General features: G+C 40.3%; 1 protein-coding gene across 1 annotated transcript in view; it reads left to right on the plus strand.

The window, feature by feature from the left end:
* Herc1 (HECT and RLD domain containing E3 ubiquitin protein ligase family member 1) overlaps nt 1-21,999 on the plus strand; it is a 161,019-nt gene that overhangs the window by 75,221 nt on the left and 63,799 nt on the right. Inside the window, exons 26-35 of the mRNA XM_051156694.1 lie at nt 1,395-1,663; nt 5,906-6,121; nt 6,938-7,058; nt 7,303-7,540; nt 7,647-7,834; nt 13,701-13,856; nt 16,304-16,410; nt 17,128-17,238; nt 18,901-19,077; nt 21,689-21,928. Coding sequence (XP_051012651.1) covers nt 1,395-1,663; nt 5,906-6,121; nt 6,938-7,058; nt 7,303-7,540; nt 7,647-7,834; nt 13,701-13,856; nt 16,304-16,410; nt 17,128-17,238; nt 18,901-19,077; nt 21,689-21,928 — 1,823 coding nt within the window. The remainder of the gene's footprint in view (nt 1-1,394; nt 1,664-5,905; nt 6,122-6,937; nt 7,059-7,302; nt 7,541-7,646; nt 7,835-13,700; nt 13,857-16,303; nt 16,411-17,127; nt 17,239-18,900; nt 19,078-21,688; nt 21,929-21,999) is intronic.

Raw genomic sequence — 21,999 nt, forward strand, 5'->3', positions numbered from 1 at the left:
TCCCCAGAGCCTACCTGAAGGCCAGTTGGGCCTGGTAGCCCACCTTGCAGAGACAGCTGGATAGCTAACTAACCAAAACGATGAGCAGTAGGTTCATAGCAAGACCCTGCAACAACATGTAAAATAGAGAATAATCTAGGAAGACAGCCTAAGTCAAATCTATATTCATGTGGATAAAAATTCAGGAGCATCCAGCGACACATGTGTCCATACCCCACACATGTGCACAGCACACACCTATGCAATATCATGACTGCAGGTAAACACTATCTGTCTTTAGAGTATGTAAGATAAAATTTTGATAGCAGTGAAAAGAAGATAAGGATAAGCTAAGCTTCAAACTAGTAAAAATTTAGGTAGAAGGAGATAGGAAAAGATGAGTTGGAAAAACAAACTGATACAAGTTTTTGTCAATTTTATATTTATATTAAAATTATATAAACATATAAATACAAAAGTAGGCCATGCATAGAACAATAATAAGAGGGTTTATTATGAACCAAAATTATAATTAAGCAAATTTAGCTCCCTAAGAATGTTTAAATTCAGAGTATCTAAGTTGGGTACAAATATATTTTATTTAAAGCTAGCTTGGCATGTAATGTAGAAAGTTGTTCTTACACACTAACATGTTAGAATTTTCTGTTTAAATGTTTAAAAGGTATCAGCACGCTAATAATACTTAGCTATGCAGTACTGCTGAGAATACCATTACTGTTTTACAGTAGGTACCACACGTTCTTGTTTGTGAAACTTTGCTCCCTTTATATAGGAGCTTTATAACGAGATAAGTATGCACCTGTCAGGGGTAGTAAGAGAGTCCTTGTGTTAGCGAAGCCCAAAAGTGATGTGTATGTCTCCTTTGTGTAAGTTCGCGTGCCCTTCTTTATTCACTTTTGCTAATGTGTCATTGCAGATTTGTAGACATTTTGTGGAGTTGTGACTTAGCTTTGCAGTGATGACGTTAAATTAGATGAAATCCTTTTTTGATTGTGTTTTACCAATAGAGTTCTAAGCGCCCAGTTTGTTGTCGCTCATGAGTACTGATGTGCTGTAACACTGCCAAGCCTTCTTGGTTAAGCACTTAGAGAGCAGCTTCTGCCTTTATTTTCTTGTGGTAGTGTGTTGCTTAAGTGCTTACGTAGACACTGATACATCAACACACCTTTCTCTTTACTTTCTTCCTTTGCTCTACTTTTTGTTTTTTTATTTATTTTGTTTTGTTTTTAATCAAAGCATTTTGCCCAGATTCACTAAATGCATGCATGTGTTCAAACCTGAGTACCCATTTCTCACCAGTCAGTATAGAGTAGCCTTCAGCCCTCATCTGGTTTGAGAATGTGTTCTCTTCTCTGTTGATCTCTGTTGATGACTTTCCCCCCATTTTTACATAGGTCCTATGCATAGTCAGTTGGAATCTCTGAGTGACTCTTGGACTCGCCTGAAACATACCAGAGATTGGTTCTACAACTCCTCTTACTCCTTTGAGTCTGATTTTGACCTTACCAAGTCTTTGGGAGTCCATGCACTGATTGAAAATGTTGTAAGCTTTGTGAGTGGAGATGTGGGGAATGCCCCAGGTTTTAAGGAGCCGGAAGAAAGTATGTCTACAAGTCCCCAGGCCTCCATCGTTGCCATGGAACAGCAACAGCTCAGGGCAGAAGTAAGTTGTTGATATTGACTGTTTTATAAGAGACTCTGGAGACCAAAAGTGAACCACTGAATGTATAATTCTGTGAAAAGGTGTGCCCTTTCTTCTCTTTCATAACTGCCTCTGTGTGTGTATGGGTGTGGGGGGGGGGGGGGGAGGGAGAGAGAAGAAGAGAGAGGATGTGATCCGTGTGAATTTGTGGAGTCTAGAGGTCAAATTGGATTTCCTCTATGGTACATGTGCCACGGGGCTCTGATGGTAACTTGTAGGAGTCAGTTCTCTCCCTCTACCATGTGAGTTCTGGGGATTGAACTCTGGTCCTCAGTCTTGGCAGCAAACACCTTTATCTACTGAGCCATCTTGCTGGCTCAGCTTTGTTATTATTATTATTTGGGACAAGGTCCCTTCTGATTCTAGAACTCTCTGTTCTGGCTATACTCTGTGCCTCACCTCCTCCCCCAGCGCTGGGGTTGTAGGCATAGGCCGCCAGGCTTAGCTTTTCTATGGTACTGGGGATCCACATGTAGGTCTTTGTGCTTGTGTAATAAGTACTTTAACCATTGGGCTGTCCTCTTAGCCCCCTACCTGACAGTCCTTTCTTTTCTTTTCCTCCCCCCCTTTCTTTCATTCCTTTCCTCCTCCTTTCCTTTTTCCTTCAAACAGGGTTTTCTCATTGTGTAGCCTTGGCTGTCATGAAACTCACTCTGTAGACCAGGCTGGCCTCGGAACTCAGAGATTTACCTGCCTCTGCCTCCCAAGTGCTGGGAGTAAAGGTGGCCGCCACCATGCCTGGAGACGTCATTTTCTTAATGAAAGAAGCATGGCATTATTTGAACCAGATAAAAAAGTACATTTTAAAGTTTTTATCTTGTAGAACAAAATAATCCTAAGTCCTCCCTCTTAGAGAAGCGAGGTTGAAATTGGCTGCCTCTCACAGCTTCCATTCTGTACTAGGGAAGGTGACACAGGGATTGCTGTGAGTTTGAGGCTAGTCTAGGCTATATAGTCAGTACCAGGCCAGCTAGGGCTGCATAGGAGAAACCCTATCACAAAAGCACGGGAAAAAAGAAAGGAAACGAAAAGAAGGCGAGAGCAAACACCTAGCGATTAAGTGCCTTCAATAGTGGGTGCTGCAGTAAAGACACACTGAAGAATACATTCATGAGAAAACTAGAACACCCAGGGTGTCTGCGCAGTCACAGAGTGAGCCCAAACACTAATGACTGCATTAACATATCCACAGACCTTCTGCATTCCTTCCTCCAATAGAAATTAAATTCTTGTTGGCTGTAGTGGTGCACACCTTTATTCCCAGCACTTGGGAGGCAGAGGTAGGTGGATCTCTGTGAGGTCGATTGAGGCCAGCCTAGTCCACAAAATGGGTTCCAGATCAGCCAGGACTGTTAGACAGAGAAACCCTGTCTCAAAGAAAAAGAAAAAGTAAAAGAAAAATAACTTAAATTAAATGTCCCATGAAAGCCTTCACTTACCAGGAAACTGGGACAGAGGGGAGGACATCCTATTGGTACTCTAGATGAGAGACGCATGGGAGAATAGCAAAGTAGAAGGATCCAGAGGGTCCTAGAAACCTACAAGAAGAACATTATGATAGGCAGATTTGGGCCCAGGGGTCCCACTCAAACTAAGGCACCAGCCAAGGACAATACAGGCGGTAAACTTTAAACCCCTACGCAGATCTAGCCAATGGTCAGAACAGTCTCCACAGTTGAGTGGAGAGGGTTATGACTTTCACACGTACTCTGGTGCCTCATATTTGACCATGTCCCCTGGAGGGGGAGACCTGGTGGCACTCAGAGGAAGGACAGCAGGTTGCCAAGAAGAGACTTGATACCCTATGAGCATATACAGGGGGAGGAAATCCCCCTCAGGACAGTCATAGGGGAGGGGAAAATGGGAGGGAGGGAAGAATGGGAGGATACAAGGGATGGGATAACCATTGAGATGTAACAAGAATAAATTAATTAAAAAAAATTTTTTTTAAAAAGAACTTAAATTCTTTCCTTGTTAGTGGGCTGGACTTAGTGACTTACTTCTAACAGGGTAGGGGAAGGAGAAAAAAAAAAAAAGAATGATGTTAGAAATCTGGCATATAGAACTTTAAGCAATCATGATTAAGATTACTAGTCGTCATGTGGATATCATGTGTCCGTGATATAACATGACAGTACTGAACCCTGTAGCTGTCTTCTCCAAATCCCCAGCTTTAGTCTAGTTAATGACGGTGGTGAAGGCAATTCTAAATTTAGGAACATTCATAGAACATGAAGAGTACTTCATCATGTCCTGATCATGAAAAATGAAGACTGTGTGCTATTACAGATTAATGCAGTCTTACCTCAGGGCTTCTTGAGCAATTTCCATTCATGATCCTTTTTTACCTAAGAAATTTTTACTCAATTTTGAGTATATAGTTATATAAAATAGACATGCAAAGCAAATATTTACTGATAAATGCTAAAAAATTTCTTTTAAAACAATTTTTGCATCACTTATCAAAGAGGAAAGAAAAATGTGCACACACTAGTGAGATGGATTTGTGTGTGAGAATGTGAGCCCAGGCATGCATATGCGGCGGCCAAAGCAAGAAGTCAGGCATTGTTTTCTGTTGCTGTCTGCTGTATTGCTTACTGAGCCTCTGTTTGGCTAGGCTAGTTGTCCAGTGAGCTCATAGGATTCACTGTTCCTGTCCTCCAGTGTAAGGGTTACAGACCCACACGGCTGGGCCTGCTCTCAACATGGGTGCTGGAGGACCAAACTCAGCTCACCATACTCGTACAGCAAATAGTTTTGCCCATTTTCCTAGTCCTGGGGTTGACTTTTTAATCCAATTTTTGCTTATCTTTACTGTAGTAATCATTACTGTGAGAATCTAATCTAATCTGTCTTTTGTTGTTCTTTTTCCTCCTTCTCCACCCTCTGTTTTCCTCTTGAGATAGAATCTCCCCATATAGCTCTGCTTGGCCTCTGATCTAACTGGGAGCTAGAGGAGAGCTTAGTGATTAAGAGCACATACTGTGGTGGATCCCTGTTATGGTGCCAATACCTCCCTCAGTCCCTCAGATGGCTCTAAACTGCCTATAACTCCAGTCCAAAGAAACATGATGGCCTCTTTTGGCCTCCCTGGGTACCTGTATGCACAAGGTGCACATACATACACTCAGGCATGTACACATAAAGTAAAATGAGTCCTAAAACTCAGTTAAACAATCAGGCAGTTAATCTCAACTGGATGTAAAGCATCCTCAGCAGTTTTCAGAGTTGATCATCAGTTCTTTGATTTTATGATCATGATCATTACTATTGATATTACTGCTCCGCATAAAAACCTTCTTTACAACTTTCTGTAAATTTAATTTTTAAAGTAGAAATTCATTTTTTTTTATTTTTCAAAGAAGGGTGGGCTGAGCCACGGAGGCAGTGAGTAGTCTTAATAGTGGGTAGAGAAGATAGAGTCAAAACTTAAGTGAGCCTTGGACAAACCATGGAGAAGGACTTCTGATTCTAGAGCTACAAAGGGGGGGGGACATAATTCTACATAACCTGTCTCGTACTTAGGAAGCTATGCAGCTTTGTGCTCCTTCATGTGCATCTTGTGCACTTTATAGTAGCTCTCTGAGTAGGTTAGATACTGAACTATTAATCTTATTTTCCATCTGAAGAAACTGAGACTCATGAAGTTCATTGACTTTAGTGGATGGGCTAGCACACACCTGTAATCTCCAATCCCAGCACTTGGGAGGCAGAGGCAGGTGGATCTCTGTGAGTTCAAGGCCAGCCTGGTCTACAAAGTGAGTCCAGGGCAGCCAAGGCTACACAAAGAAAGCTTGTCTAGGAAAACAACAAACCCAACAACAAAAAAAGAGTCCATTGACTTTCTTAAGACTATCCACCATGTGAAAGAGGCTGGCCTTGACACCTTGTCTCCATTTAGTACTTTAGGAATTTGGGGTATATTATTTAGCAGTAGAGCACTTTAAATCCTGAGTTCAGTTCTCAGTACCAACCAACCCAAATCTACTCTTCCCAATGTATGTATATTCTTTTATATTAAAATGTCCTTAGACAGGCTTTAGATGCATCTTGATTTAATAAACAGTAATAATAAAATGTTTATTTGAATAGATTTCTAGAAAACGTTAGACTTTCTTTGTCCTAGATAACATATTACACGTGGCATACAGAACTGTTTATGTTTGAGTTTAGTGACCAACTCTCAAATGTTTTTCCTTGAAGCTTCGTTTGGAGGCACTTCACCAGATCCTCACTCTATTGTCTGGCATGGAGGAAAAGGGTAGCATCTTACTGACAGGAAGCAGGTCAAGTTCAGGCTTTCAGTCGTCCACCCTGCTCACATCTGTGAGACTGCAGTTTCTAGCAGGGTGTTTCGGTTTAGGCACTGTTGGACACACAGGAGCCAAAGGCGAGAACGGGCGATTGCATCACTATCAGGTAAGGGATATGAGTGACATCTTGTTCTGTATTCAGTTCTTCATGTTTTTACAGAGCCAGGTGGATAATGTGGAACTTGGTCATGTATATGACTGAGGTTAAAATTCTGAAAGCTTATAACTTACCTTTAAGGTCTGTCATTGTCTGTTTAAGTTTATACATCATTCAGTTGGAATTAGGTGAGTGATCGTATATTATGCTTTTGGAGTCTTTGCTGGCTCAGCTCTATTAATCCATAGCTAGATAGGAATTAGACTTTGCAAAGATGAGTTTTAATACTTAACATTTTAGGCTTTATTATTTTACCTACTTTGTTTTCCTTTTTAATTTTGTAAACAACTTTTTTGTTGTTGTTGTTGTGTTTGTTTTTTGTTTTTTTTATTTTTGCAACAGGATCTTTCTCTACATCCCTGGCTATCCTGAAACTCACTATTTACCAGGCTGCCTCAAACTCACTTAGAGCTGCATGCCTCTGTTTCTCAAGCGCTGGCCTTAAAGGCATGTGCCACCTTACCTGGCACTTGTAAACTATTATTTTTATGTCTTTTATTTAGATAGGCAAAATTGCTTTAGAAGGAGGGAATAATACTCAGAATCAAAAACTACCAGTTATTTTAAACTAATTTTGTTATAAACCTTTCATATGCTGTAATTTAGTGAATGATTAATACCATAGGATTCTAGCATAGGCTGAGGCTAAAATGTTACTACTACTTCTCCTCCTCCTCCTCTTCCTCCTCCTCCTTCTTCTTCTTCTTCTTTTTTTTTTTTTGTAAAAAGGTATTATCATTTTAAAAGTACTTCTGTATAATTTAGGACGGGATCAGAGCAGCTAAAAGAAATATTCAGATTGAAATCCAGGTGGCTGTCCATAAGATTTATCAACAGTTGTCTGCTACTCTAGAGAGAGCCCTTCAAGCAAATAAGCATCACATTGGTGAGTAGCTTCCTGAGAATAAAGACGAAGGATGTACATTTTTGGCCTCAGGTAATGGTAGAGAATCATCTCTATTTTATGTTTAACATTATCAGACCAACTGACAGATAAAGAGCATAATACTTAAAAATTGAATACTACTTTATATTATCATTTATAGTTGGAGAAGTTTATTTTAGTAAATATTTAATTTTAAAGAGATTCTCAACTGTCCTTTCTTTTTCTGTATTTTTTTTTTTTTCAGAAGCCCAACAACGTCTTCTTTTGGTTACAGTTTTTGCCCTCAGTGTTCATTATCAGCCAGTAGATGTTTCTTTGGCAATTTCCACTGGTCTGCTGAATGTATTGTCACAGTTATGTGGTACAGACACCATGTTAGGACAACCCCTGCAATTGTTGCCAAAGACCGGTGTTTCCCAGCTTAGCACAGCTCTGAAAGTGGCCAGTACAAGGTTGCTACAGATTCTAGCCATCACTACTGGGTAAATATCACAAAGATCTTGGCAGAACTGTATGGGGCCTGTTTTTCCTGCCTTGTTTGTCCATTTTTGTGCTCTCGTTACTTAATTTTTCCTTTTTTCCACATAGAACCTATGCTGATAAACTGAGCCCCAAAGTAGTTCAGTCCTTGTTGGATCTACTGTGTAGTCAATTGAAGAATCTGTTGTCCCAAACTGGTGTACTGTTTATGGCCTCTTTTGGAGAAGACGAGGGTGAAGAAGAAGAAGAAGAAAAAGTTGACTCTAGTGGAGAAACTGAGAAGAAAGATTTCAGAGGTAGTACAGCTTTTGTCTTTCCTTGTCACACGTGATACTTGCTGAGTCACAGTGTGCACAGGATATGAAGATCGGCTTCTTTCTGTTGTGTATAGAAAGATTTTCACTCTCTGCATGGCGTGGGTGAGCTTCTGCCTGAGCGCCTGGGCTCTGTTCACTCTGATGCTGCCTCATGCTGCTGCTCCCTCTCTAGGTAGAGGCTCCGCTCTAGGGACCTAAGCTGTGGTGATCGGTTTCTCCAGGCTGTATAGGGAGAGGCTAGGATGTTTTCTGAGAGCTGGGCACGAAAAGACCATGTCTTGAAAAACAAACAAAAAAAGAAAACAAAACAAAAAAGAGGATGTTTTTCTGAGTTGTGTGATTCTAACAAACCTCCTCCAACCACAGTCCTGACCTGAATGGTTCCCTGAGAGTAGGGGCTTTGATAAGTAAGAACTGGGTTATAATCAGAAGAATTGAGCTAACAGAATTCTCCTTTACACTTGGCAAGTGTAATTTTTTGTTGCTAGTACATCATTTTGTTTTATAGTGAACATGTTTTTTTAGTTTCTTTGCAGTTGTAGTAAAGTATCTTGACAAAAAGAACTTAGGGGAGAGAGGTTTATTTGGCTCACAGTTCCAGGTTAAGCACATGAGGTCAGAGAAGCCACAGCAGCAGGAGCTTCAGAGCAGAGAGCAGTGGCTTTCACTTTTGCAAAGGTGTCTCATCACAGCCATAAGAATGAAACTAAAGTACTTGTTTACAGTAGAATTTATGCCTGAAGCAATAGAACTCCTGCCTGTGTCATTAATGTAATTATGGGAATAAAGGTCTAAAATTGGTCATTATTGCAAAAAGATTGTGAGTTACCATGTCTCAGTCTCACAATAACTCCAGGAACCCTTTAAAAGTCCCTTCAGGGTTAGATGGATAGATAGAAAAGAGCAAGCTTGTCACCATCCTTTGCTCTAGTTCTGTTATCTGTAAAATAAGGGTAATTATAGAGCCAACTTGTACAGATTGTTTTGAAGACTAAGTAACTTCATATATGTAAACACAGAACATTATCTGGCACATAATGAAAGTTTTGTGATTGTTAATATTTAATAGTTTAATAGATATATTTGTAATTAAATGGCATTTAGACCACATTAATATTGTTGACTTATATGGGGGAATTAGAGAGAATATACCAAACAGAAGCAAAGTGATAATGCATTGTTTCTCTTGTCATAGACCATAGGGTTATATACAAGAAACTTCCTCTGAATTTCTTATGTCAGAATGTGTGGGTCTGACCAAGGACTAGCCTTTTAGTTTTCCAGCCTAAGCCAGTGGCATGATTTCCCCCCTTAGTTGTGTATAGAGTTATCTTTACACAGAGAGCTTAGGCAGACTTACAAAATGATCAGTAAAACCAAAGCGTCCCTGCCTCTTTCTGCTTTTCTGAGATTCACTGTGGGATAAAGTGCTGTTAAAGTACCAGATTCTTGCCAGTTTGTGCTGTGTACTGCACATACAGACAACAGGAAAGAATTATAGTTACTTTTCAACCATAAAGCCCCTAGATAATTGGATCCTTAGCTGGATGTCCTGGCACATGCCTAGAATTTCCACCATAGAGGCTAGGTCAGAGAAGAACATGAATTCCAGGGCAGCGAGGCCTACACGGCAGTGCCCCATCCTTTTCCCCCTCCCCAAATTGGGATCCTTCAATATCCAGTTTAAAAAAAAAAAAAAAAAAGACAGTTTTTCCATGACTGAGTCTTGGCATGTTTAACAGCAGATGAAGCCCGTGTTTGTTGCCCTCTAGTTGTCCTAGAGATAGGGCCCAGTTTTGAAAATGTCTGGGAGAGAGACCAACTCTATAATCATCAGTGGCCAATCATTCAGAATCAGGCTGCTTAGGTGTGAAGAACCCCCAATCTTTCAAAAACACATCATTAAAAGGAGAGGGTAACCTTTATTTCAAGCATAGGATTGTATCATCCAGTTGTATCAGACAGCTTTATATTTGAGGTCTCTGAGCCCAAAGTGGCCTTGAAGTTATGATCTTCCTCACCCCTTCTTTCCTGAGTGCCAGGAGTACAGATATGCACCACCACATTTGGCTCTAATTTGTTCTAGAAATACTTGCTGGAGGCAGGAGATAGAGTCCATACATTATACAAGGGGTAAAAGAAGGCTTCCTAGAAGAATATTGACTCTTGAGATGTACAGGAGCAGGCATCAAATGAGAGACAGAGGTGCACAGGAGAGACTGATACTTATGGATTTTTTGAATTAATATTATTAAAACTGTTTTATAATAGAGACAAAGTGCCGTTTGGAGGAAATGTAAAGAAGTAGCTCTTAATTTCCTCCCCAGCTTCCCAGCAGTTCAGTTCTGTCATAGTCTTATTCACTCACCTCAGCAAACAGATAACTTCCTGTGAAGGTTTTCTGTTGTCAGTGTATGTGTCCCTTCCCAGAGGTCTCCTTTTACAAGTCTTCTCTGTATTTGTTTTTTTTAATATTTTACTAATGTATTCATATTACATCTCAGTTGTTATCCCATCCCTTGTATCCTCCCATTCCTCCCTCCCTCCCGCTTTCCCCCTACTCTCCTCCCCTATGTCTGTGACTGAGGGGGACCTCCTCCCCCTGTATATGCTCATAGGGTATAAAGTCTTTTCTTGGTAGCCTGCTATCCTTCCTCTGAGTGCCATCAGGTCTCCCCATCCAGGGGGCGTGGTCAAAATGGGGCACCAGAGTTTGCATGAAAGTCAGACCCCATTCTGCACTCAACGGTGGAGAATATCCTGTCCATCGGCTAGATCTGGGTAAGGGTTTGAGTTTACTGCCTATAATGTCCTTGGCTGATGACATAGTTTGAGCAGGACCCCTGGACCCAGATCCGCGCATCATAATGTTCTTCTTGAAGGTTTCTAGGACCCCCTGGATCCTTCTATTTCCCTATTCTCCCATGCTTCTCTCACCTAAAGTCCCAATAGGATGTCCTCCCCTCTGACCCACTTTCCTGGTATGTGAAGACTTTCATGGGACATGCCCCTTGGGCTATTTTCTTGATATAAGTGAGTATATACCATTTAACTCTTTTTGCTTCTGGGTGAACTTACTCATTATGATAATTTCTAGTTCAATTCATTTGTCCACCAATTTCGGGAATTCCTTGTTTTTAATAGCTGAGTAGTATTCCATCATGTAAATGTACCACAGTTTCTTTATCTCTTCTTCTACTGAGGGACACTTAGGCTGTTTCCATGTTCTGGCTGTTATGAACAAGGCAGCTATGAACATGGTTGAGCATATGAACCTGTTGTGTGGTGGAGCATTTTCTGGGTATAGTCCAAGGGGTGGAATCTCTGGGTCTTGAGGAAGCCCTATTCCCGTTTTTCTGAGAAAGCACCAGATAGATTTCCAAAGTGGTTGTACTAGTTTGCATTTCCCACCAGCAGTGAAGGAGTGTTTAATATGGAGAAACAAAAAGCCCAGAATAGCAAAAACAATCCTATACAATAAAAGATCCTCTGGAGGAATCTCCATACCTGATCTCAAGCTGTGCTATAGAACAACAGTAATTAAAATAGCTGGTGGATCAGTGGAATCGAATTGAAGACCCAGAGATAAAACCACACACATTTGGTCACTTGATTTTTTGACAAAGAAGCCAAATCTATTCAATGGAAAAACAATAGCATCTTCAACAAATGGTGCTGGTCTAACTGGATGTCTACATGTAGAAAAATGCAATTAGACCCATATTTGTCACCATGTACAAAACTCAAGTCCAAGTGGATTAAAGACCTCAACATAAAACCAGAGACATTAAACCGGTTAGAGGAAAAAGTGGGAAAGAGCCTGGAACACATTGGCACAGGAGACAACTTCCTGAACAGAACACCAACAGCCCAGGCCTTAAGGTCAACAATTAACAAATGGAGCCTCATGAGGCTGAGAAGCTTCTGTAAGGCAGGAGACACTGTCAAGAGAACAAAGCGACAGCCTACAGACTGGGAAAAGATCTTCACCAACCCTACATCTGACAAAGGTCTAATATCCAAAATATATAAAGAACTCAAGAAGCTAAACACCACCAAACCAAATAACCCAATTGAGAAATGGGGCTTAGAACTAAACAGAATTCTCAACAGAGGAGTATCACATGGCTGAGAAACACTTAAAGAAATGCTCAACCTCCTTAGTCATCAGAGAAATGCAAATCAAAATGACACTGAGATTCCATCTTATACCCTTCAGAATGGCTAAGATAAGAAATTCCAGTGTATTTGTTAATGTGGCATTCCAAAAGCTCTCTGCAAGTAGCATTGTAGATTCTTGTCTCCAGATTGTTACATATGTTCATGTTGTGTTCTTCTTGAGAGCTGGCATTCTGTTCTGCTGACTTCCTGGCACCCATTCTAGTCCTTCTCTGCGTGCTGCTGTCCCAGGATAAGCAAATGTGAAAGGGAATTGTGTCTGAGTGTGTGTGTGTGTCTGAGTGTGTGTGCGCACACGTGCATGTGCACCATAAGGATAGTGGTTCTGTGTGGCTTCAAAGTCAGAAAGCAGGAAGGGATCAACTTTGGTGCTCTGTTTACATTGTTTTCCTTTTTCATACATTTTTAGGGCCTCGATGTGCGTAGGATAGAGGGAAGCAATGAGAGCAGTTTTAGGAGAAAGTCTGGTGCTGATGTTGGTCTGGAAAGTGAGAATACTCGTTCGGGCAGGATTGTTTGGAAGGACAGATACATGGAGGTGGCTCCTAGTGTACCAGACTCAGTTCTAGAATGTGAGACCATAAAGTTTTTAAATTTTTGTTTAATTTATTCATTTTGTTGGCAGGTAAGGGGAAAGCTTGCAAGCTACTGCATGCGTGTGGCGGTCAGGAGACAACTTGGGAGAGTAATTTCTCTCCTCCTACCATGACCACCATGAGGGCCGTTAGGGTTGGCAGCAAGTGCTCCGATCCCCTGAGCCACCTCATTGTAGGATTTGGGGAGGGGCATTCAAGACAGGGTTTCTCTGTGTAGCTTTGGTTCTCCTGAACCCACTTTATAGACCACGCTGGCCTCAAACTCACAAAGATCCATCTGCCCCTGCCTCCTAGAGTATTGGGATTGCAGGTGTGTGCAACTGCACCCAGCTAAGATTTTTTTTTTTTTTTTTTTAAATAGAGATATGATACTTAGAGATTAGGCAGGAAAGCAAGAAGCATAGTTTGGGGTTTTTTTTGTTTGTTTTTCAAAGTGTATTAAAAGTCATGAACTTTCTTCCTAGTCAAATACATGTAATACCTTTAAAGGGTTTGCAGACCATCTTCCCCAAAATTCTATATATGGAACTCTAGGCTTGGCTAACTATACATTGCTTTTTGAAATAGTAATTCTTAACGAAGAATGAGTACAAGTATACTATGCTAGGACTAGGGTCCAAATACCTGGTAAGCAACTCCTAAGGTAAGAAAATTTTTTGAGTTCTAGTTTGAGGTTGTAGCCCATCATGCTGGGAAAACAGGACATTGACAGTCACACCATCACATCTGCAGGAGGCGGAGCGAGACCCTCGGCTTTGGGATCAGTGCCGCCCACATTTAGGGTGGGTCTTCCCTCAGTGACACTTCTGGCAACATCCTTACAAACACACCTAAAGGTGCATCCCCTAGGGGATTCCAAAACCAGTCACCCTTCTCATCCACATATTTTGGGTTATTAGGGTTCATTTAAATTTTTACCTTTTCCCATTCTCTAGTTTTCAGAAATTGGTAGCATATTGAAAACCTAGACTATGGATGAGATTTGTGCTTAATGCAATCAAATTGTAAGCTGGCAAACTTTATCCTGCTGCCTTGCAGTTAAAATGTAAATTTGTCTCTTTACCTCTCAGCTACTCTTAGGAAACAACATGCGGCTGAACTCCATCTAGGGGATTTTTTAGTTTTCCTTCGCAGAGTTGTGTCTTCAAAAGCAATTCAATCAAAAATGGCTTCCCCCAAATGGACAGAGGTGCTTCTAAACATAGCGTCTCAGAAGTGCTCTTCAGGTACGTCAGCTGCCTGTGTGTGGAGGGTTCTTGTATGTTGCACGCATATTATTAAGGTGATGCTAGAATTTTAATAACTCTGGGCACATGATCTTGATTTCAAGACTTCTTTGATTTTTGATTATTAATTGATAGAAAATGCCAATTTCAGGGATAACAATTGGTAAAGAACTAATAATGCCAAGTGTTGCTGGAGAAATTATGGTTTACTCTAGAGAATTTGGCCCTATTTGTTCAGATTATAACGTGTACTAAAAATAAGTGGAGAAGTTCATAGTATATAATTTACTATGAGTCTGACCTTATATTTTAGGTTGTCAGGTCAGATCTGAATTTGTCCCCTCTATCATGATGTGTTTCAGCTGCCTTGATTGTGACTTCTATTTTTATGGTATCTATGTCAGTTCTGTATACTAAGCTTAATTCCTAGTTCCAGCCTAAAAGTCTCGTAATCTTATACAGGTTACTGATGGTCTTTTGCTACCCACAGTTTTGATAAAATATATGTAACAAAAATTAAAATTTGGCCATTTAGGTATATAGTTCATTGTGACTATGCTTTCTAGAAGTTCTTTCAATATCCCTCCCTAATGAGTTTGAAACATGCAAAATCATAAGATAGTATTCCATGTTATGGGTTATTATATGTGTTTACGTTCTCAATATGCCTCAGTATTTATTAACTAGTATAATTTACAGCTTCCTTTAATGATGTGAAGTTTATATCATGTTTTTAAAGCATAAAGTAAGAGATATTTTATTAGGTTATATCTATTAGAAGAATAAATATTTACATACCAAAATTTTGTTCCTGCCTTGTCTAATTTTAGAAATGTACAAACTGCTTACTGGGCACTGAAGGGGGCTGTGATCAACACATAATACATACGTGTATGAAAACGCAAAAACCAAAAACCTGCCACGCTCTGAAATGGACATGGACTGGAGCAAGGGAATGAGACCATCTGTATGGGCTTTAGATGCTCACAGACTTTTAAGAAATTCTCCTACTGAAAGAGTTTTGGTCAAATTATTATACCCTCCGAACCTCTATTTCCTCACTAAACTGAGTTATAAATTGAGACTCCAAATTTAGGATTAATATACATGATACGCGTATTCTGCCTCTGACTCATGTAGTTGTAGGGTTTGTCCAATAAAAGACATAAATTGAAACATGTACATGAAATATGTATATATACCAACAGGCATAGATTGGGTCCAGAATTCATGTGACAGTAAGTTAGAATGTAGGTCTGTTTCTTTTATAAACTGCTTCATAGCCTTAGGAAATTTATCTTTTTTCTTTTTTCTTTTTTTTTTGCTTTTTTATTATTTAAATAATGTATTCAGATTACATCTCAATTGTTATCCTCTCCCTTGTATCTTCCCATCCCGCCCCCCCTTCTGTCTTTCTTTCACCTTATTCCCCTTCCCTAGGCCTGTGACAGAAGGGGACCTCCTCCCCCACCATATGGTCACAGCCTATCAGGTCTCATCCTGGTAGCCTGCTTACCCTTCCTCTGAGTGCCCTCCCCACCAAGAGGAAGTGGTCAAATAGGAGGTACCCAAGTTCATTTCAGAGTCAGTCCCCGCTCTCCACACAGCTGTGGAGAATGTGCTGTCCATTGGCTAGTTCTGAATAGGGGGTCTAGGTTTACTGCATGCATTGTCCTTGGTTGGTACAGTAATTTGTGCAGGCCCCCCTAGATACAGATTCACCAGCCTTGATGGTCTTCTTGTAGGGTTTCAGGACCTTCTGGGTCCTTCTATCTCCCCATTCTCCCATACCTCTCTCACCTGGAGTCCTAATAGCAAGTCCCAGCATCTGTCCCAATCCCATGCTGAGTGAAAGCTCTCAGAGGATATCAATGTTGGGCTGGTATCCAATTATAAGGGAGTGTATACCATGTGTATCTTTCTGGGTCTGGGTTAACTCACTCAGGATGATCATTTCTAGTTCCATCCATTTAGCTGCAAATTTCAAGATTTCCTTGTTTTTAATAGCTGAGTAGTATTCCATAGTGTAAACGTACCACAGTTTCTTTATCCATTCTTCGACTAAAGGACATCTAGGTTGTTTCCAGATTCTGGCTATTATGAATAAGGCTGCTATGAACATAGTTGAGCAAATGTCCTTGTTGTATGGTGGAGCATCTCTCGGGTATATTCCAAGGAGTGGAATAGCTGGTTCTTGAGGGAGCCCTATTCCCAGTTTTCTGAGGAAGCACCAGATTGATTTCCAAAGTGATTGTACAAGTTTGCACTCCCACCGCCAACAAGATCTAAGATGGTGGTGCCGACCACACATGGTGTCTGATTGGCAGGACAGAGCATATGGATCGGGCTAGGAGCTCCAGACTGTTAGGAAATTTTTTAAAGTTAATTTTAACTCTAGATACCAGTCATGTTGATAACAAGAAGACTTATCTGTTGCCTGTCCCCAGGAATTCCTCTAGTTGGTAACTTAAGAACGAGGCTCCTTGCTCTTCATGTCCTTGAGGCTGTGCTGCCCGCTTGTGAATCTGGAGTAGAAGATGACCAGATGACCCAGGTTTGTGTTTTTTAAATTGCTGGAATTTGTTTTTGTTTTTGGTTTGTTTTTTGTTGTTGTTGTTTTTGTTTTTGTTTTTCGAGACAAGAGTTTCTCTGTGGAATAGCCCTGGCTGTCCTGGAACTCTCTTTGTAGACCAGGCTGGCCTTGAACTCACAGAGATCAATCCACCTGTGTCCGTCTCCCAGGTGCTGGGATTAAAGGTGTGCGCCCCACCACACTTGGCCGGAAAATACTTTGATATCTGCAATGTGATTCACCCGAAACTGAGGGTTACTAAGGGCTCTAGTTGTAAATGTGTCTGTCTTCAGTATCACAGTTTCTACTTCTGAGATTGTTTTGTTTATCCTTTGTTCTTAAGGAAGGGGAAGAAAATAAGCTGTGAAGTAAAAAAAATACATGTAAAGTTAAAAGGAAAGGGCAGTCTAGATTTTTTTTTTTAGTAGATTGTGTCTCTAGAGAGGCAGGAATATGAAAGACAGGAAAACTGAAACAGACTCCTGTATCTAGAAAGGAGACATAAAACCAAGTCATTTTGTAGTGAGCTGATGATCTTTTAAGAATAAAAGTATTTCATATAGAACAAGCGTAGTAATGGTGGTATATTAGTGTAATCAGTCTTCATGTTCCATTGAATATTAGAGTATATGATATCTCATAAAAATGTGTAACATTTCTTTTTATAAATTTTATTGTCTTTTCCCTTCAATAAACCAGGTTGTTGAACGATTATTTTCCCTTCTATCGGATTGTATGTGGGAGACTCCCATTGCTCAGGCCAAACATGCTATTCAAATAAAGGAAAAAGAACAAGAAATAAAATTGCAGGTAATTGATTCTTCCCCAAAATGATGGTTTTAGGCCCCAGAAGTAGACACCCTAGTGCCTGTCTGCGTCTCGGGTTAGAAGGCCCTGCCATGAGGGGCCTTGCTGTAGCGTTTGCTCTGCATCCTGTGTGTGTGTTTTGTCCTTTCCACTGGCTTCTTCTCACCTCAGTCTTCATTCGTGCTTCTCTCTCACTCTCACCTCTCAAAGCATAGTTTTCTTATTCTTACTCTTCCCTCTTGTTCTTGCTAAGTATCTCAAAGAAGTAAACTACACGTCAGCAACTTCTTACTTTCTCTTCACTCTGTTTATCATCCAGCAAGATGCCAAAATTCTTTAAAGTATCCTTCATTATCTATAGGGATAATGGTTCTAGTACAATCCAAGCTTGTCCAGATCAGTTGATCTTCAAGTCCTGTATATAAAACGGTATGGTATTCGTATGTGACTTATGCAATTCTTCCATAAGCTTTGAATAATTTCTAGATCCCCTAATACATAACACAGTATAAATTCTTATAAAGAGTTATGATCCCACATTTCCTATTTGATGAGAAGAGTCTAAGCATGTCCATACAGATTCAGTTGGCTCTTAAAAATTACATTTCCAATAGGATGAAAGCGGGAGGGAGGAAGGAACGGGAGGATACAAGTGATGGGATAACAATTGAGTTGTAATCCAAATTAATTAATTAATAAATAATAATAATAGTAATAATAAAAAAGAGTCACACAAAGCTGTTGGGTGTCTGAGTGGTGCCAAGTTTACTTTGGTGATAGTGTTTACATGTTAGAATAAACATTTTTCCCATGTTAAAAAAAAATACATTTCCAATCTGTGATTACTTGAATCCTTGATGTAGAACCTGGGGTATAGAGGGCCAATGTTTGCATTTTTGTCCATATCTCACTTGGTTCTCCTGTGTACCTGTCCTTGTAGCCGTGAGACTACACTGACTTACCTTCCAAATAGGATTCTACTTCATCCTGCACTGACATTCTTAGGTTAGTTGTCCCGATTTCAGTTTTTCTGATTTTCTTCTACATTAGAAGGTGGTCTTTCATTCTTACAGGTTTTTCTTTCTCTATTTAATTGTTGGCTCATTGGGTGACCTAGTTATAACCCACCCCCACAACTGTCACACCTCCTCCCCTTTCCATATTCAAAGAAACCTCATTTGGCTATCCATGCCATTGATGCCTAAGTTTTAAATGTTATCTTCTATTAACTCACCACTTCTCATACTTTTTTTTTTTTTTTTTGAGACGGGGTTTCCCTGTGTAGCCTTGGCTGTCCTGGGCTAGCTGTGTAGACGAGGCTGGCCTTGAACTCACAGCGATCCACCTGCCTCTGCCTCCTGAGTGCTGGGATTAAAGGCGAGCGCCACCACGCCCGGCTCACATCTCATACTTTTAGTATGTTAAAAAATAACATCCTCAGCCCCATCACATTCTGTTGCTTCCCTAGTTCCCAGTTATTACTGAAGTGAGAAACCTTGGCGTCACCCTCGATTCCTGTCTAACTATGTAAATGACTTGATTAGTCTCCGTGTACCCTAAATGGACAATACGCTCTTTATAGACGTTGCATTCCTACTGCCTTGCACAGCAATGTGTTAGAGATCTGTTTACTTCCAAACCCTGACCCAGCCTCCTTTCTGGTAGAAGCAGGGAGAGTTGGAGGAAGAGGATGAAAATCTCCCCATTCAAGAAGTCTCTTTTGATCCAGAGAAAGCTCAGTGTTGCATTGTGGAAAATGGACAGATTTTAACTCATGGCAGTGGAGGGAAAGGATATGGACTAGCATCAACTGGGGTGACTTCCGGGTGCTATCAATGGAAGGTAAGGAGAGCTCTTAGTTGTTTTCTACTTTCAGTTTTTAAAAAAGGCTGTTAATGGGGGAAAGCTCACAAAGCCTCAGCCCTAGACAAAGAAAGAAAAAGAGGCCATGAATTTGAAAGAGAACAAGAGAGGGTATCAGATAGCTGGAGGGAGAAAAGGGAAGGGGGAAATGATGTAATTACATCATAACTCAAAAAAATATTTGAAAAGATTTTTGATCCCTTCTCTCTGGGCTCTTTAAAAAACAAAACCTTTGGAAAGACAGTTTTTTTTTTTTTTTTAATGTAAATGATGCTCTGTCATGGTACAGTAAGTGGAGGCTGTAAAGGAGATGCATGAACTCTGCTCTTTAGGTAACATTTTAGTCTAATTTTTTTTTATGATGGTTTAAAAGCATGTGAAATAAAGGGGTCACCATTCCCCCATCAAATACATCATGTTTTTGCCTGGGAAAGTGTTAGAGATGCAGCATCCAGGCTGTGCTAAGCGAAGACTTACAATTACCCTTTACGTGGCATGTCTTCACACTTTGGGTTCCCAGAGGCAAAGTGGGTAAGTGACATCGGTCTTCTTACTTAGAAAAACAAGGTAGGCACAGCAGAGCCAGCCTTATCACTTGCGTGAGGCTGTTTTTCTTGTCGTTTTTAAATCAATGAGAGGAATAGTTTACTGGTCAAGTTGCCTGGTGCCAGCCAAAGGCAGCTTATAAGCAGGACCCTCCCTGCTGTACTCACTGCCTGCTCCTGCTCAGTCTGCTGCCTGGGTTCGTGGCCATCATGCTTTACAGTAAAACTGTTAGCAGGACCTCACACTGTAATAGTGATTTGACTTGTGCCACTTAGGTGTCTTAGGCTTCGCTACTTATACTCATGTGACTTCATTCTTAAGTTTTGTTTGGTTATTATTTTGTTTTGAGACAGAGTTTCACTATGTAGCCCTGATTGTCATGGAACCTTCTACTCTCTGTTTCTGTTTCTGTTTCATTCTAAATGATTGATTTAGTTGAGTTCCTTTTTTCAGGGGGGCTATCTGAAGCAGTCACGTAGAAGAATTTTGTTATCTTTGTCTGTGTCTAGAAAATCAGAAGTAGGACCCTATCCCTGCTCTCTTTTAGTCAGGTTTGAAGGATGCTCAGTGACCACAGCAGCTTTCAGGGCAGTACCCATTTTCCCCTTCCAGAAGGGAGAAAGAACCGTTAGGAATTGCTATAATGTTTGATGCCCTCTCCACATTTCCTTAGACTCTGGGCTTTTGTTTTCTCTGTGTTGTAAGAAACTTGGTGTATCCATTTAGTAATTATAGCTTGATTTTTTTCATTTAATAAAATTTTTTTTTATGTATACCTTTTGTACAGAAGAATTGAGTGCAATAAGGACAAAAGAATTTCTACACAAAACTCTTTTTGTATAGAATTTAAAAGAAAGGTTAGGGGATGGTCAGGACAAAAATCCGAACTTTTCCCCCCTAAAATAAGATTTAAAGGCCTGGAGAGATGCTCAGAGGTAAAGAGCACTGTCTGCTCTCCCAGAGGTCCTGATTGCAATTCCCAGCAACCACATGGTGGCTCACAGCCATCTGTAATGTGATCTGATGCCTTCTTCTGGCCTGCAGGTGTTACATGCAGGCAGAGCACTGTATACATAATAAATAAGTAAATCTTAAAAGAAAAACAAATTTAAAGACCTACCTGTTGGCGCTGGGCGCAGTGACACATGCCTGTAATTCCAGCACTTAGAGAGGCAGAGGCAGACAGATCTCTGTGAGTTCGAGGCCAGCCTGGTCTACAGAGTGAGTCCAGGACAGCCAAGGCTACACAGAGAAACCCTGTCTTGAAAAACAGACAAACAGAAAAGCCTACCTGTTTGGGGGTTGGAAAGATGGCTCAGTGGTTAAGAGCAGTGCTGTTCATCAAGACTCTGGTTCAATTTCCAGTACTAACATGGCTGTGGGCTCTGATTTCTCTTCTGACATTTGTAAGCTCCTGAACGCACATGGTAATACACTCATACACAATATGAAATTACCTCTTTATCCTGATTATATATTCAGTAAATAGCCCTGAAAATGCCAGTCTTTCAAAGATATCTGTGTATCAGGAGAAAGGGTTATAGAATCAAATTTATCAAATCAAAACCAGAAAGCTGAATGAACACAGTGAGTCAGAAGCAACATCACAAGCTGGGGGTTTAGTCAGTACCTTAAAGAGTGGAGGGAGGGCGTGAGCGCCTGTAGTCTTCCATCCTTTATGAATAAAGTGTTTACAGAGAATAGTTGCAAATCTGTGTGTAGGAAGTTGAAGCTTTCCATGAATAATTTTCTAAAATGCTCTCAGCATCATAATTAAATTGTAAGCTAAAATTGTGTAAATACTGTAGGTAACAAAAGTTATTCTTTATATTTATAAGATGAAGAATAAATCTGCTTTATAAAATATTTATAAACTGATTAAATTATTTCATTTTTATGTTATTTCTTATGCTAAAAAGAAAGTTAATGTTTTTATAAACATGTAAATATTATTTATAAACATGTCCAAGTCTCAATTAATGTAGTAATAGTACACTTTTTTTTCAGTATTAATGAACATTGTCTTTTCTTTTTCTTTTTTCAGTTTTATATTGTGAAGGAAAATAGAGGAAATGAGGGCACATGTGTTGGAGTCTCTCGCTGGCCAGTGCACGATTTTAATCACCGCACCACCTCAGACATGTGGCTCTATAGGGCTTACAGTGGAAATCTCTATCACAATGGAGAGCAGACGCTGACTCTGTCCAGCTTTACTCAAGGAGATTTCATTACCTGTGTGTTAGACATGGAAGCCAGGACCATTTCCTTTGGGAAAAATGGAGAGGTACTGAAACCTGTTCACTAACACTACTTTGTTTTCTTCAAATTCAAATTTAAATTCCACTCAAGTTATAG

Source organism: Acomys russatus, chromosome 14 (genome assembly GCF_903995435.1).
Source record: "Acomys russatus chromosome 14, mAcoRus1.1, whole genome shotgun sequence".
Classification (NCBI taxonomy): domain Eukaryota; kingdom Metazoa; phylum Chordata; class Mammalia; order Rodentia; family Muridae; genus Acomys; species Acomys russatus.